Source organism: Oncorhynchus masou, chromosome 19 (assembly GCF_036934945.1).
Source record: "Oncorhynchus masou masou isolate Uvic2021 chromosome 19, UVic_Omas_1.1, whole genome shotgun sequence".
Classification (NCBI taxonomy): domain Eukaryota; kingdom Metazoa; phylum Chordata; class Actinopteri; order Salmoniformes; family Salmonidae; genus Oncorhynchus; species Oncorhynchus masou.
Window position 1 is genome coordinate 16,482,597 of NC_088230.1, and position 17,757 is coordinate 16,500,353.

General features: G+C 43.4%; 2 protein-coding genes across 2 annotated transcripts in view; one reads left to right on the forward strand and one right to left on the reverse strand.

Moving 5' to 3' along the window:
• The first annotated feature begins 5,872 nt into the window (after positions 1-5,872).
• On the forward strand, positions 5,873-8,962 carry LOC135505877 (inactive serine protease 35-like). Its single transcript, XM_064925083.1, has 2 exons — positions 5,873-6,088; positions 6,755-8,962. Exon 2 carries the CDS (start codon positions 6,774-6,776, stop codon positions 8,445-8,447), a length of 1,674 nt encoding a protein of 557 aa, XP_064781155.1. The 5' UTR covers positions 5,873-6,088; positions 6,755-6,773; the 3' UTR covers positions 8,448-8,962.
• Positions 8,963-9,076: 114 nt separating this feature from the next.
• The window catches only part of LOC135505879 (clathrin coat assembly protein AP180-like), a 37,503-nt gene continuing 28,822 nt past the window's right edge, over positions 9,077-17,757 (reverse strand). Inside the window, exons 22-28 of the mRNA XM_064925084.1 lie at positions 13,657-13,776; positions 12,431-12,455; positions 12,172-12,244; positions 11,255-11,308; positions 11,046-11,126; positions 10,847-10,960; positions 9,077-10,730 (exon numbers count right to left, since the gene is read on the reverse strand). Of these exons, the coding sequence (XP_064781156.1) occupies positions 10,871-10,960; positions 11,046-11,126; positions 11,255-11,308; positions 12,172-12,244; positions 12,431-12,455; positions 13,657-13,776 (443 nt within the window). The 3' untranslated portion in view covers positions 9,077-10,730; positions 10,847-10,870. The remainder of the gene's footprint in view (positions 10,731-10,846; positions 10,961-11,045; positions 11,127-11,254; positions 11,309-12,171; positions 12,245-12,430; positions 12,456-13,656; positions 13,777-17,757) is intronic.

The window sequence follows — 17,757 nt, forward strand, 5'->3', positions numbered from 1 at the left end:
TGATAAATAAATAAATACAGTATGGGGATGAGGTAGGTAGATAGATGGGCTGTTTACAGATAGGCTATGTACAGGTGCAGTGATCTGTGAGCATCTCTGACAGCTGGTGCTTAAAGCTAGTGAGGGAGATATGAGTCTCCAGCTTCAGAGATTTTTGCAGTTCGTTCCAGTCATTGGCAGCAGAAAACTGGAAGGAAAGACGACCAAAGGAGGAATTGGCTTTGGGGGTGACCAGTGAGATATACCTGCTGGAGTGCGTGCTATGAGTGGGTGCTGCTATGGTGACCAGTGAGCTGAGATAAGGCAGGGCTTTACCTAGCAGAGACTTGTAGATAACCTGTAGCCAGTGGGTTTGGCAACGAGTATGAAGCGAGGGCCAACCAACGAAAGCATACAGGTCGCAATGGTGGGTAGTGTATGGGGCTTTGGTGACATAACGGATGGCTCTGTGATAGACTGCATCCAGTTTGTTGAGTAGAGCGTTGGAAGCTATTTTATAGATGACATCGCCGAAGTTGAGGATCGGTAGGATGGTCAGTTTTACGAGGGTATGTTTGGCAGCATGAGTGAAGTATGCTTTGTTGCGATATAGGAAGATGATTTTAGATTTTATTTTGGATTGGAGATGCCTAATGTGAGTCTGGAAAAAGAGTTTCCAGTCTAACCAGACACCTAGGTATTTGTAGTTGAATGTCCTTCCCTTTTAGCGTGCTGAGAGTCTGTTGTCAATTTGTTTACTGTAAAATAGTATTGTATCTGGTCAAACACAATTTTTCCAAAAGTTTACTGAGGGTTGATAACAGGCTGATTGGTCGGCTATTTGAGAAAGGAAAGGGGGCTTTACTATTCTTGGTTAGCTGTAATGCCCGGGGTGTAGAGGAGGAAGGAGTCAGATGCAGGAGACAGAGAGTTCAGAGTAGCGCTACTTCTTTATTCACCAACCAGGTGAAAACAGACGCCACTCAAAACAAATGCCCCAAAACACAGGGGAACTAAACAGTCCCGAAAATAACTCACGTACACGAACAACCGTGACTTACAGGCGTGTACATGAGTACACATAAAACAATCCCGCACACCCAGCAGGCGGGTCGGCTGGCTAATAAAGCCCAACTAATAAACCACAGGTGTAACTAATAAACAGACAAGGAGGGGGAGGAAAAGATCAGTGGCAGCTTGTAAGCCGGTGACGACAACATCCGAGCGCCACCTGAACGGGAAGGGAAGCCACCTTCGGTAGGAGTCGTGACAGTAGTGGATTGACTTTTGCTTCCCTCCAGACCTGAGGGCACACACTTTCTTGTTGGCTTAGATTGAAGATATGGCAAATAGTTGGCAATATCGTCCACTATTATACTCAATTTTCCATCCAAGTTGTCAGACCCCGGTGGCTTGTCATTGCTGATAGACAACAATAGTTTTTTCATCTCTTCCACTCTCACTTTACGGAATTCAAAATTACAATGTTTTTCTTTCAGAATTTGGTCAGATATACTTCGATGTGTAGTGTCAGCGTTTCTTGCTGGCAAGTCATGCCTAAATTGCTAATCTTGCAATGAAAAAAATAATTAAAGTAGTTGGCAATATCAGTGGGTTTTGTGATGAATGTGCCATCTGATTCAATGAATGATGGAGCTGAGTTTTGTAATGATCGTCTGTGGTGGAAGAAGGTGAGGACCAAAGCGCAGTGTGGTAAGTGTTCATGTTTTTAATAAAATAACTGAACACTGAACAAAACGACCAACAAACAGTCCCGTAAGGTGAATGGAAAAAAAAACACTAAACAGGAAATAAACACCCACGAAACACAGGTGGAAAAAGTCTATCTAAGTATGATTCTCAATCAGAGACAACTAACGACACCTGCCTCTGATTGAGAACCATACCAGGCCAAACTCAAAAACCAACATAGAAAAACGCACATAGACTGCCCACCCCAACTCACGCCATGACCATACTAAAACAAAGACATAACAAAGGAACTAAGGTCAGAACGTGACAAGTTTGCTTTTTTTGTCCAAATTTTTATTTAAGCTTTGCCAAAGCTTTTTTACTATCATTCTTTATATCATGTATCTTTGTTTCATAGTATCGTTTTTTTCTTTTTATTCTGTTTAGTCACATGACTTCTCAATTTGCAGTACGTTAGCCAATCGATTGTGAAGCAAGACCTATTTGCCATAACCTTTTCCGCATCCCTCTCAACCATACAATTTTTCATTCCTCATCAAATCCACAGGGATTTAATTATTTGTACAGTCATTTTCTTAAATGGGTGAATGCTTATTAGTAACTGGAATAAGAAATGTTATAAATGTGTCAAGTGCAGCGTCTGGTTGCTGCTCATTACACACCACAGACCAGCAAATATTATGACCTCTTATACACTATATTAGGCCCAGTCTTAGGAACTTTGTTTTTCCTAGAAATGGCTACTAAATTGTGATCACTTCATTCAATGGATTTGGAATCTGCTTTAATGCCGATTTCGGCAGCATTTAGTAAAGCTGTGATCAATACATGTTGATGATTTAATTCCTGTGCTGTTTGTAAATAACCCGGTAGGTTGACTGAAAGCCTGAACCAGGTTGTAGATACTGGTTACAGTTTGAAGCGTTTTCTTGAGTGGGCAGCTTGATGAAACCCAGTCAATATTTAGGTCACTCAGAAAATATACCTCTCTGTTGATATCACATACATTATCAAGCATTCCACACATATTATCCAGATATTGGTTGTTAGCACTTGCAAAGCATGTTGATGCCACCCCCGTACTTCACGGTTGGGATGGTGTTCTTTGGCTTGCAAGCCTTCCCTTTTTCCTCCAAACACAACAATGGTCATTATGGCCAAACAGTTCTATTTTTGTTTTATCAGACCAGTGGACATTTCTCCAAAACGTATGATCTTTGTCCCCATGTGCAGTTGCAAACTGCAGTCTGGCTTTTTTATGGCAGTTTTGGAGCAGTGGCTTCTTCCATATAGGACTTGTTTTACTGTGGATATAGATACTTTTGCACCTGTTTCCTTCAGCATCTTCACAAGGTCCTTTGCTGTTGTTCTGGGATTGATTTGCACTTTTCACACCAAAGTACGTTCAACTCTAGGATACAGAACGCATCTCCTTCCTGAGCAGTATGACAGTTGCGTGGTCCCATGGTGTTATACTTGCGTACTATTGTTTGTACAGATGAACATGGTACCTTCAGTCGTTTGGAAATTGCTCCCAAGGATTAACCAGATTCGTGGAGGTCTACAATTGTTTTTCTGAGGTCTTGGCTGATTTCTTTTGATTTTCCCATGATGTCAAGCAAAGAGGCACTGAGTTTGAAGGTCGGCCTTGAAATACATCCACAGGTACAACTCCAACGGACACAAATGATGTCAATTAGCATCTCAAAAGCTTCTAAAGTCATGACATAATTTTCTGGAATTTTCCAAACGGTTTAAAGGCACAGTCAACTTAGTGTTTGTAAACTTCTGACCCACTGGAATTGTGATACAGTGAATTATAATTGAAATAATCTGTCCGTAAAAGTTTGTTAACAAGGAATTTGTTGAGATGTTGAAAAACTAGTTTTAATGACTTCAACCTAAGTGTATGTACACCTCCGACTTCAACTGTATGTGGTCAGCATTGGTTACAGCATTGGACATTTAGATTAACAGTATACGGTTCCCCTCTAAAACATTTGATCGGGTCCTATGGAAATAATATGGGAGTGTGACTGTGTGTATGTGGGCGTTCATGTGTGCGTGCTTGGTGCATGTGGAGCCCACACACTCGGTGCTCCACCTCTAGAATGGTCTACAACTGACTAGGTATCCCCTTTGTGCTTCCCGTTCCCTTCTGTGAAATTCAATCAAGGGAAAAGTGTTGAACATATATATTTGCACATTATTGTTTCAAACCCACACTGGAGTGATTATCATCTCTCCAATTAGAGACAATCTGGCACATCTCACCAGGGAGGGATGAAATAGAAGGGAGATAGAACGGACACGCATGTACACACAATGTGTTCTCTCTACTCTGCTGTACATCATTTTTTTGCTCTCACTATCAGTATGACATTTATGGTTAAGGAGTTATGGTAACAACGGGGTGAAAGTAAGGTGGCACCGTCCAGTACGGCATCCCGGGAAAATAAATTGTGGGGGTGATCCGTACCGGTTAAACATCACAGTAGTTCAAACAAAAGTTGAAGAAAACTGTAGGCTATTTCACCATTATATGTCATTACTGCATGTCAGAGGCATGAAACATTTGCGAAAGGACTTGAAATATGATAGCCTACGTGCCAATATGCTATGTTTTTCCGATGAGAACACTGATATTTTGCCAAGGCAGAGATGGGTGGCCGACACAGAGACTCATGCGGACAGCAGGGGACGCATATATTTGGGCCTAACATTAGCCTTAATGTCCTGACACTTTTTGGTGTTTTGTGTAAAAGATGTCTCTTTCCATTCACCACTGTTTGAGGGCTGGAAACACAGTAAGTTGTGAGTAGATGAACAGGTACGGGTAGCCTAGTAAAGGAGCCCTTTGAAATGATTGTTTGACATTCAGATGAAAATATGACTGGTTGTGATTACACCACAATAAAAGATCATCCATTTTAAAAGTTAAATGACACATCTTTACAACGAGCCCCACAGAGATCATGTGTGCAAGCGCTTGCACACATAGGAGGTCCCGTACTGGTAAAAAATTAAATCACCTTTCACCCCTGGGTAACAAACCATTTCCATCCTGTCATGATGATGAATAACAACGATCACCTTTGGCCCTTTCATTGACCTCTGTTCTCATCAACCAATGGCAGAAATCTACCAGGCAGCCCATAGCTGAATTAAAACCTCTAATAGCTCCACCCATAAAGAGGATGTGTGTGTGTGTGTGTGGAGGCCAGGGGGAGGAGTTAAAGGAGGGTGGGCTCATTTTATTGGCTGGAATGGAATTAATGGAACGGAATCAAACATATGTTTTCCATATCTTTGATACCATTCCATTTACTCCATTCCAGCCATTACAATGAGCCCACCCTCCTTTAACTCCTACAACTAGCATCCATTGTTATCTGTGTGTTTAGGCCAAGACATGGGGCATTGCTACACAGAAGGGACAAGGCAAACAGTCGTTTTATATCCTGAAAAGCCTTATAATGCCATGGCTTTGTTCAGGTTTGTTGCACTGGCTCTATGGGACCCCTAGAGAAATGTCACCCTGCTCCTCTGCACACTCCACTGGCTTCCAGTCTAAGCTCGCATCCATTGCAAGACCATGTTCTGCCACCTCTGGTGTCTTGGCCCTCCACCCCAGGGCACAGCCAGGTCCAACTTCTCTTTATTTAGAAAAAGTTCATCTTACTATGACCCCCCCCCCCCCACACACACACTTTATTTAGAAAAAGTTCACTTACTATGCTTGTAATATGTGGTTTTCCCACCTAGTGTTCTTAAGATGAACGCACTAACTGTAAGTCGTTCTGGATAAGAGTGTCTGCTAAATGTGGATATCGTTTCTCTGTCTGTGTGTGTGTGTAGTTATTTTGTCATAAAACAAATTAAAGTTGCTAGTCAGGTTGATTATTATAATTATAATGTATCCTCAAAGTTATTCAGTCAGCAACAAGGCAGGAATGCAGGATATTTAGCTTAATTCAAAGCAACTCGACGAGATGTGTGAGGTGGGGAATGAAAATACGTTTATGGGAGCTGAAAACAACACGTTTTATATGATTTTCCTACTTTTGAACAAAAATCCCACAGTTCAATAACTGAATTAAACTTCAGTCCTCCTTCTCATCGCTTTCCTCATCACCAGGGAGTACCTCCCCCGCTCTCGTCTTGTAACATGAACGAGCGGCACCTTTTTCCATCAAATGTTTTCTTCGTCATGGGCAAATCTCAGTGCAGTGAAGATCTCGCTCACGGCTTTTCATTGCGTTCCGGTTGTTTGATGCGCGGGCGATGATGGGACGCGGTCTTTCACGCACTGACTGGTACCCGACTGGATAAAACACCTTTTTTTTAAAGAGGAATTTTGCTGACTTCTCCAACTTTTATTTTCGAATGCTTGCAGGTATGATTGTTTTGTTAACTCTACAAGCAACTACCATTTCAATACATTCTCGTGACAGACGGGAATGTATAGACGCATCAAGCATTACTAATCAATGATTATCAAATCCAATTTCCACTCTTACAGTTGCATCATTTACTTTGCTTTGTGTGATTAGGCTACTATGACCAATGTGAGAAAGTCTCATGGTTTTATCACCATTACACTAATAGGCTAAGTGACTCTGGTATATCCAGTATTTCCTCTAATCATAATTCGTTGACGTATTAAACAAATCATATTCCTGGTCACTTTCATAACCCATATGGAGATTTTTTTATCAAGCATTTGAATTTGTGCTGCATTCAAACAAATAATTCATTTGAATTTAAGCTTGGTATGATCATATATTCCTTGTGTAGAGAATAGTTGTAAAACATCAGAGGAATTTAGGCTATTGTTGGAGCCAATTAAATGTAGCAATTTCCCACCCTGTGCCACCAACGAAATGGACTTCACCACCAGCGCTTTCTGCCGGTGACAACGCTTTTGCAGAGAGAATACTTCGATAATACTCAAGCAGTTGGTGAAGACTGTAGGGGATTGAGCGCCCTCTGCTGGCCTCATTTTATACACCAGCCACCTGTTTCTTTTTGCGCAATCTTCCTTCCTCTCTCTGTCTTTTAGGCCCTGGTGGAGCAGTGCGATGACTCCCATTCCCCTGTGTCTGCTGCTGCTCTGTGCCCTGCCCCTGTGTGTTCTTGCCTGGGGGGGCCACGGTGATGGTGTTGATGAAGAGTATGGCTGGTCCATGCAGAGGGTCCCGTTAATTCTAGACAGGCACACAGTGCATCTGCGGAGCCCCACGTTTGGTGGGAAGGTTGAGGGGGCAGGTGAGGATGAGGAGGGGGGGTGTGGGATAAAGTGTCAGAGTGCCCGCCCCCTTCCCGACTGGGCCACACTGGAGAGCATGCTGGGATACGAGACGGTGTACGAGAACGGCACGCGCACACACAGCAATGTCACGCTGCAGGGCCTGAATGACACAACCTCACACACGCCCTTACACACCCCCTCACACACTCGCAGGAAACGTCAGGTGTATGGCGAGGACGGACGCTTTGTCATCTCGGACAGTCACTTCACCACCAGCTACCCGTTCTCCACGGCGGTCCGCCTGTCCACGGGCTGCTCCGGGGTCCAAGTGTCTGAAAAACACATACTGACGGCGGCCCACTGCGTCCACGATGGGAAGGACTACCTGCAGGGGGTCCGCAGGCTGAAAGTGGGGGTCTTACAGGTAAAATCTAAACGAGGTAGGAGGGGTGGGAGGAGGAGAGGGGGAAGGAGAGGAGGAGGAGAGGGGCAAGGAGAGGAAGTGGTAGGAGGAGAGGAGAAAGGGAATGGGATAGATGGAGAAGAACCGAGACAGGAGGAGAGACGGAGAGGAGGGAGGAGAGGAGGAGGAGAGGGGCAAGGAGAGGAAGTGGTAGGAGGAGAGGAGAAAGGGAATGGGATAGATGGAGAAGAACCGAGACAGGAGCAGAGACGGAGAGGAGGGAGGAGAGGAGGAGGAGAGGAAGTGGTAGGAGGAGAGGAGAAAGGGAATGGGATAGATGGAGAAGAACCGAGACAGGAGCAGAGACGGAGAGGAGGGATGCAGAGAAGGAGGAAGGGAGAAAGGGAGAAACAGAACAAGGTTGATGAGACTGGAGCAGAGGGAGGTGAAGGAGGGAACATGGAGAAGGAGAGGGGACAAGGAGGGGGTAGGCAGAGAAAGAAAGGGAGCAGAAGCAGCCGTGTACAACGCAGCACCGAACCCAAAACTCAGCCCTCCTTCCACTGGACACGCGTAAAACAAACCCACATCCCCAAAGGTTGGATACACACAGGAGATAGAACCAACGCCATATCCCACAACTACGACTACGCCCTCCTGGAGCTCAAACAGCCAATTAAACAGAAGCACATGAAACTGGGTGTAGTGGCCGCTACAAAGCCCCTCCCCTTGGGTCGCATCCACTTCTCAGGGTTCGACAACAAGCCAGAGGGAGGACAAAAGGACGGAGGGGGGGAAAAGGTGGTCTATCGCTTCTGTTCAGTGACGGAGGAGTCAGACGACCTGTTGTATCAGCATTGTGATGCCCAGCAGGGGGCGTCAGGCGCTGGTGTATACATCCGCCTCAGACAGGAAGTGGTGGGGTCCAATAAGGGGAAGTGGCAGCGGAAGGTTATCGGGGTGTTCTCAGGGCACCGCCGGCTGGACGGGGACGGGGGTGAACAGAGGGACTATAATGTGGCGGTGAGGATCACTCCGCCTAAATACGCTCAGATCTGCCACTGGATCCATGGGGATCCCAGCATGTGTAGGGAGGCCTGAGACACCAGGGATATGTCCGACAGATCAGAGTAAGAAAAAAAATAAGATATGCATCCATGTATCTCCTTTCACTGAGACCTCAAAGCGCTGAGGTGGTGGTGGGCAAACTAACCAATGGCCAGCACAGAATGATCAGATGGAATAGAACTTTGGAATATGGGATGATTTTCTTGCTTTGGTCAATCAAACAGATCCCTATCCAGACTGAGGTCTCTATGGTGCGATAAAAACAGGTTTCTTTGTCACATGTGCTTTTTGTTTCCAAGAAATACCCATCATGCACATAAAATGGGTGCTAAGATGAGTTCCGTTGGTGATGATTTTTCTTGGGTAAATCTTTGTTTTTAGTGTCTACATGATTCAGTTATCTAGCCAATGCTCTTTTTGTTATCAAAATAGTTTTTTCCAGGGTCTATATTTTGAGTGTAAACGTGTATTTTGTTGAGTATTTCCCTAACATATATTTTGCTTGGATAAAAATTGGATCAACAGTGATGGAAAAAAAAAATGCAAAAATAAAATGTCTTTACATTAAAACCTACCATTCAATACCAAAAAACTTGTGATGGACTGAACATGTTCAAGCATGAATGACAACAGTGGAGACATAAGTGATGAGGCCTGAAGTCTTTCCACCAGTGTGTTTGTATTTTATTGCATCTCAAGGGACTCACATGCAAGTGGGGGAGAGGAGAGGAGTGATGCCATCCAAGAACCAAACACTGCCTTCAACCAAATATACAGCAAATATTGTTATCCACATTTTTTATACGTTTTATTCCTCTTTTTCTTTCTCTATACTTTTTTTCCACAACAGATTAAGATAGTCACTTTGGAAGAAAAACAACACATGGAACATCCAGTGTATATCTGAGCGGTTTACAGCTAACGAGTTTCCAACACCTCTGGAGTGTTGCTACGGGAGACAATACAACTCTACTGATCACTGCTCCACAATGACCTTAGGTCAGGGTTGTCAAAATCATTACATGAAGTGCCTAGTGTCTGCTGTTTTTTTTGCTTTGTCCTTTCAATTAAGCCCTAGACAACCGCGTGTGGGGAGTTCCTTACTCATTAGTGACCTTAAATTCATCAATCAAGTACAAAGTAGGAGCGAAAACCTGCAGACACTCGGTCCTCCGTGGAATGAGTTTGCCACCTGAGCCTTAGGTTGACATGGGCTGTGTCCCAACAATATTTACAAACCTCCTTTCCTTGTCTCCTTCATTTCATGACCACTGGTTGGTTTTCACCAATTGCCTTTCACCTATCAATTCAATTCAGATAATTGGCCGTTATGTAAAGGAGACAAGTAAATGAGGATTTTTAAAAAGTATTTGGATCCAGCCTCGATCAACTTCACTTGACATGGTCAAATGCAGTAACACTCCACACCAACAGGGAGAGCCACAGTAAACACTGGGGGCTGAGTTTGCAGTCAGTGCTGCCTCTAAATACAGATGAGAGATATTTTTCGAAACTGCTTGAATTTTTTAAAACCCTAGAATTCATAGACATAACTAAAATATATGATACATTTTCTCTCAAAATAAAGATTAAAGAAATATATGTATAATCTATACTTAAAAATATTTTAAAATGCATATGTCAATTTGAACATAGTCCACAAATGTTGCATGTAACACACAATCAAAAAAATAGACAAAATAAAAACAAAACATTTTGTCGTATCATTTGTCATCTCGTAAACCCAGATTTGTGGTGACAGTTGTACATATTTCAATATTACTGCATCTGTTCTCAGAGGCTGGGTGGCTCAATTAATGGAGAGGAGTACAACGAAGTGTTGAATGATGTTAGAAAGACAGCAATATACAGAATTTGATTGGATAGCGAGGGAGAGGATAGGGCAGGGATTGGCCAGTGAGGTTTACACACACCGAACACAGTCCACGGTTAACAACACAATCCTCGTCTGGGAAACGCGCAAGAAAATCAACACAGATCCACCATTCCAAGTCAGCTGACACCTGGGAGTTCCAGAACAAATCTAAATACACGATAATTTTTTATGGTACATTTTTTTCTTAGTTTAGGTAAAGGATAACATTGAAGTACACACACACTCATACACAGTTTAGTTTTCTGTGTCTATGATTCACATCCACAGCTTTTGCTACAACAGCAGACAGAGGTTACGGGGAAGTCAGAGGACAGGGGTCGTAGTGCTGATGGTTGATTGGCTGAAGGGGCTGGGGCGTGACAGGAGGGAGACAGGGGTGCACACATCCACATCCACAGCTCCAGACATAACAACAACCTCTGGAGAGAAGAGACAGAGGCAGAGAGATGGATGATTACCGCAATGTTATTATGTAACTGGCTCTTTTCATTGCATTGTGTGCATGTCATTTGGTGCCACTGTGAGAGAACCCTACCTCAGAGGGATGGGTTAGAGGGGTTTACATGAAGTCCTTGATGTTGAGGTCATCTAGGGCATTCTTGGGGGGCGGAGGCCTCCTCGGGCTCCCGGCCATCCCTGGAGATCCCATCTGTCACAGGGAACAGTGTTTCATGAAATAGGTGTGTCTTTGTGTGTGTGTGTGTGTGTCTGTGTGTACTCTGTGTGTGTCTTACCGGTGCTCCTGGGGCTGCAGGGGCTCCAAAGCCTGGCCTAACCATGGGCATCATGGGAGCTCCAGCGCCGGCCGCCCCGCCCTGAGAGAGAGGAAACAGTCAGACACTATGGCAGCCATTTTAGTGATGCGTACATGGGCCACCTAAAGGGGTCATTGGCCATCTTAGGTGCTCCTAATGGTCCTAGGTTGAGGGTGGGGTGGTCTTACCATGCTGAATCCTTGGTAAGACCCCATAAAAGAAGGGGATCCCATTGGAACGTTCTAGGGGTGTGGAGTGGGGGAGAGGAGGTGGGAAATTACCACACTACATACAACACAGGCACAGTAAAGACAACACTGCAACAACAAACACACAGACATATCACTGACACGCACACATAGGTAACATAGACAAAGACAACAACAAAAAACATTTTAAGACGCACGCAGAGAGAGAACAGCAAAGCACATAAAACACTCTAACCTCTTAAATCAGGTTCAGGTGATTTGCTCAGAAGCATTTGAAGACCATAGGGTCAATCATAAGAATACATGGATCAGGCAAGCCAGTTTAAATCAGCGACTGATTATCTGATGTTCATGTCAGTGGTGAGGCTTTGGCTAAAATGAACAGCTGAAGCCATAGGTTAATACAGTAACTACAGACCCTATAGCAAAAGCTTTTTTGGCTAATGGTTAGTGCAGCAATTAAATTATGAAGATAAAGCAATCTAAATTTGTATTGTGTTTCGTTTGGACACTGGGAAGAGGAGCAGTTGCTCAAAAGATGGGGATTGAAATAAGGAAATATGCAGATGAACAGGGCATGTTGGGGTCAGGTGGCTTGTTTGAGGTCAGAACTTTAAGGGAAGAAAAGGAGGGAAGTGGTTTCACAAGCAGCTCCTTGGTTTGGGACAAACCTCAGCCCGCTCAGAGCTCTCCGGTATTCCCAGTCCAACCCCTTAGTTTTCCCACAAAATGTTCACCCCTTTAAACCAAACACCAAATTCCAAATGTTCATATTACAAATGTGATTGGACCACCCTGGAGAGTCAGAGAGGAGAGGTGCGTGTGATTGGCTCCATGCCATGCCTGTCACTGCCATGTGGCTGCACTCCATGCTATATGACAAAGACCAGATTTACCATGGGAGCGCCCCAACTTGGAGGGGCTACCTGAGGAGTTGACCAGCCTCCACTTCCCATCGTGTTCTCCCCCCTGCGGAAGAGATGTCAATCAGTCAGTAAGCAAATAGAAAGACAGGAAGAAAAGATAGAGGCCCCCAAACCTCTTAAAATGTAAAGCTCATTGAGAGCTTGGAAAATGCTATGTGACTGTAATCCATGACATTAAATTACATGTCGAAACACAAAGTGACACATCCTCAAAACAGGAAAAACGTACGTTTTTTGGCTCCCCATTCCCAGATCTGAAAGAGAGAAAATAAGACATTTCCCAGTCAGACAGAATAATGTACATTTAATATCTTATAACAGTTGCAAGTACTATGTGACATTATTGTACCTCTACTGTAAATTACACTGTATCTGGCTATGTAACATTATTGTACCTCTACTGTAATTACACTGTATCTGGCTATGTAACACTATTGTACCTCTACTGTAATTACACTGTATCTGGCTATGTGACATTATTGTACCTCTACTGTAATTACACTGTATCTGGTTATGTGACATTATTGTACCTCTACTGTAATTACACTGTATCTGGTTATGTGACATTATTGTACCTCTACTGTAATTACACTGTATCTGGCTATGTAACATTATTGTACCTCTACTGTAATTACACTGTATCTGGCTATGTAACATTATTGTACCTCTACTGTAATTACACTGTATCTGGCTATGTAACATTATTGTACCTCTACTGTATCTGGCTATGTAACTACCATGTACACTCAGTAGCCGTTCATGTAAAAGGTTTGCTCCGACAGACAGTGAGTCACGTGCCCATGGCTTGCCATATAAAGTAGGCAGACAGGTATCGAAGCATTCGATTCCTGTTGAATTGAACTGTAGATTGGGCAAAACAAGTGACCGAAGCGACTTTGAGCTTGCTATGATCGCCGGTGCCAGCTAACAGGTGGGTTACAAACAGGCAAATAATAGTGCAGTACAACTGAGGTGTGCAGAACGGCATCTTAGAACGCACAACCCGTCGGTCCTTGTCACGGATGGACTATTGCTGTAGACGGCCACACAGGATAAAACCAAAACGGCTCCAGTGAGCACACGATCACCAACACTGGACAATAGAGGAGTGGACCACTGCCTGATCCGAGGACTCCCGGTTAGTGTTGTGCCATGCTGATGGCAGAGTCAGGATTTTACATAAGCAGCACAAGTCCATGGCCTCATCCTGCCTGGTGTCAACGGTGCCCCAAATAATTCAGGCTGTTCTAGAGGCAAAGGGGGGGGTCTGACCCAGTACTAGATGGGTGTACCTAATAAACGGTCCACTGAGTGTAAGTAACGTTACAATAAGATGAGATTGGTTATAGGTACATGTCTATGCATAGATGGACAGCACCATGATGCTGAAATTATTAAGGCCAAATTGAGAATCCCTGTTCTGTGTCTGCTCAGAGACTTTGTTCAGAGACTTACTGCTAGCCATGTTAGCCATGGTGGCGTCTAGGTCCCCTCCCATATGTTTAACTGGAGATGAGGCGGCCCCAGTCTGGGGCGTCATGGCAGGCATCAACACATCCCCTAGACCATCGAACGCTACAGGAGACACATGGGGGAGAGAGAGAGAGAGAGAGAGAGAGAGGTGAGAAACAGCCACAATAATCCTCTCTGATCATAACAGAGGGGTCCTCCTTACGAGTGGGATTATCATGACAACCCATCGAGAGGGTCTCCATGACAACAGTGATCAGAGAGGAGCACAACATTGGAATGTTAACAAGAGGCAAGTTCTCATACTGATACTCAGTATGACTGAGGGCTTATACTGTGCCTCAACACACACACACACACACAGAGTTTAAGCGATACTCTCCATGTAATATAAATCAACAGCATAAATATGCTGTCTACTGAACTCTACTAAATAGTATTACTATCCTATTAGCTAGCTTGTTTGAGATGGGGCATCATCCTTTGTATCTTGGTGACAGTAAGGACACAGCCACCACTCTAGAGGGAGGAAGCAGTACCAAGCTACATGGGCATTGTGATGTGAGCATCTCACACACCCTATTTATCAGGCATCTGTCAGAGCAGAGGGAAAATAACAGCAGCAGTTGCTCTCTTACTGCAATGCAGCAATGCACTGTGGGAAACAGCGCATCAATGAGCCAGAACACTCACCCAATCAGAGAGCAGGAAGCAAGCAATGAGCCAGCCCCAGAGCCAGATGGAGAGAGAGAGGAGCAATAGAGGGACGAGAGAGAAAGAGAGAAATAGAACGTGAGAGAGGACAAAGAGTGTGAGAGAGAGCGCGTGAGTGAGATAAAGTGCAGAGGGAAAGAGAGAGAACAGAGGGAGGGAGGGAGGGAAAGATGGAGAGGATGTAAGGGTAAGAAGAAAGGGACAGAAGGACAGTAGTGGAGGGAAAAATAATGGAGTGAGTTAAGAGATGACAAATGTTGCGAGAGAAAGAGAGATGGAGGAGAGAGAGAGAGAGTTAAGGCTTAAGCAGTAGTACTTGCAGGTCGTCATTTACATAACATGCAGGGCAGTGACAGCCTTGATCATAAACCTGGTAAGCAGAGGGAACGTTGCCACGGTAAAATGTGAAAAAGTCAACCAATGCACGCATCAACAGCGAGAGACAACTATGGAAAGAATCTAGAATGAGAATGACCATACACAACAGCATGTGCATTGGCCATAAAACCAAGGTACGTTCACAAGATGCATACACTCAGGATGTATTCATTCAGACAGACATGTTCATATACAGTACCAGTCAAAAGTTTGGACACACCTACTCATTCAAGAGTTTCTTTATTTTTACTATTTTATACATTGTAGAATAATAGTGAAGACATCAAAACTATGAAATAATGCATGGAATCAGGTAGTAACCAAAAAAAGTGTTAAAACAAATCAAAATATATTTTATACTTCTTCAAAGTAGACACACTTTGCCTTGATGACAGCGTTGCACACTCTTGATGACAGCTTTGCACACTCTTGATGACAGCTTTGCACACTCCTGATGACAGCTTTGCACACTCTTGATGACAGCTTTGCACACTCTTGATGACAGCTTTGCACACTCTTGATGACAGCTTTGAACACTCTTGATGACAGCTTTGCACACTCTTGATGACAGCTTTGCACACTCTTAATGACAGCTTTGCACACTCTTAATGACAGCTTTGCACACTCTTGGAATTCTCTCAACCAGCTTCATGAGGAATATATTTTCAACGGTCTTGAAGGACTTCCCACATATGCTGAGCACTTCTTGACTGATTTTCCTTCACTCTGTGGTCCAACTCAATTGGGTTGAGGTTGGGTGATTGTGGAGGCCAGGTTATCTGATGCAGCACTCCATCACTCTTCCATCTTGGTCAAAACAGCCCTTACCTGCCCTCCAGGACACCTACAACACCCGATGTCACAGGAGGGCAAAAAATATAATCAAGGTCATTAACCACCGAAGCCACTGCCTGTTCACCCTGCTTCCATCCAGAAGGTGAGGTCAGTACAGGTGCATCAAAGCTGGGACAGAGAGATAGAAGCTGTTTTTCAATCTCAAGGCCATCAGATTGTTTAACAGCCATCACTAGCACAGAGAGGAGAGAGGCGGATGCCTACCTACAGACTTGATATCATTGGCCACTTTAATAAATGGAACACAAGTCACATTAATAATGCCACTTTAAGAATGTTTACGTATCTTGCATTACTTATCTCATATGTACAGTTGAAGTCGGAGGTTTACATACACTTAGGTTGGAGTCATTAAAACTTGTTTCTTGTTTACAAACTATAGGTTTGGCAAGTCGGTTAGGACATCTACTTTGTGTATGACACAAGTAATTTTTCCAACAATTGTTTACAGACAGATTATTTCACTTATAATTCACTGTATCACAATTCCAGTGGGTCAGAAGTTTACATACACTAAGTTGACTGTGACTTTAAACAGCTTGGAAAATTCCAGGAATGATGTCATGGCTTTAGAAGCTTCTGATAGGCTAATTGACATAATTTAAGTCAATTGGAGGTGTACCTGTGGATGTATTTCAAGGCCTACCTTCAAACTCAGTGCTTCTTCTGCTTGACATCATGGGAAAATCAAAAGAAATCAGCCAAGACCTCAGAAAATAAATTGTAGACCTCCACAAGTCTGGTTCATCCTTGGGAGCAATTTCCAAATGCCTGAAGGTGCCACGTTCATCTGTACAAACAACACATCCTGGAGGTGTGTTTTGGGTTATTGTTCTGTTGAAAAACAAATGATAGTCCCACTACGGGCAAACCACATAGGATGGCGTGTCGCTGCAGGATGCTGTGGTAGCCATCCTAGTTAAGTGTGCCTTGAATTTTAAATAAATCACTGACAGTGTCACCAGCAAAGCACCCCCACACCACCTCCTCCATGCTTCACGGTTTTAACCACACATGTGGAGATCATCCTTTCATCTACTCTGCGTCTCACAAAGACACGGCGGTTGGAAAGAAAAATCTCAAATTTGGCATCATCAGACCAAATGACAGTTTTCCACCGGTCTAATGTCTGTTGCTCGTGACCCAAGCAAGTCTTTTCTTCTTATTGGTGTCCTTTATTAGTGGTTTCTTTGCAGCAACTCGACCGTGAAGGCCTGATTCACGCAGTCTCCTCTGAACAGTTGATGTTGAGATCTGTGTTACTTGAACTCTGAAACATTTATTTGGGCTGCAATTTATGAGGCTGGTAATGCTAATGAACTTATTCTCCACAGCAGAGGTAACTCTGGGTCTTCCTTTCCTGTGGCGGTCCTCATGAGAGCCAGTTTCATCATAGCGCTTAATGATTTTTGCACTGCACTTGAAGAAACTTTCAAAGTTCTTGACATTTTCTGTATTGACTAACCTTCATGTCTTAAAGTAATGAAGGACTGTCATTTCTCTTGGCTTATTTCAGCTGTTCATGCCATAATATGGACTTGGTCTTTTACCAAATAGGGCTATCTTCTGTATACCACCCCTACCTAGTCACAACATAACTGATTGGCTCAAATGCATTAAGAAGGAAAGAAATTCCACAAATTAACTTTTAACAAAGCACACCTGTCAATTGAAATGCATTCCAGGTGACTACCTCATGAAGCTGGTTGAGAGAATGCAAAGAGTGTGCAAAGCTGTCATCAAGGCAAATGGTGGCTACTTGAAGAATCTAAAATAAATTTAGTTTTGTTTAACACTATTTTTGGTTACTACATGATTCCATGTGTGTGTGTGTGTGTGTGTGTGTGTGTGTGTGTGTGTGTGTGTGTGTGTGTGTGTGTGTGTGTGTATATAAATAGTTATATATAATTACTATATGTATTATAATTATTATTCACAATTATTAATAATCAAATAACCTAATCTATATCTAATATACATTTAATTAAGATTATATTATATATCCGAAGTACCCAAAAAGGCCACTTGGTGTCATCTGATAGAAATCCAAATAAACCTTGAAAGTAACCAAAGATCAAGTCGTTTACAGATCAATTTAGAAAGTTTCCAGTAATACACCCTACCTTTGTAACCCTATAT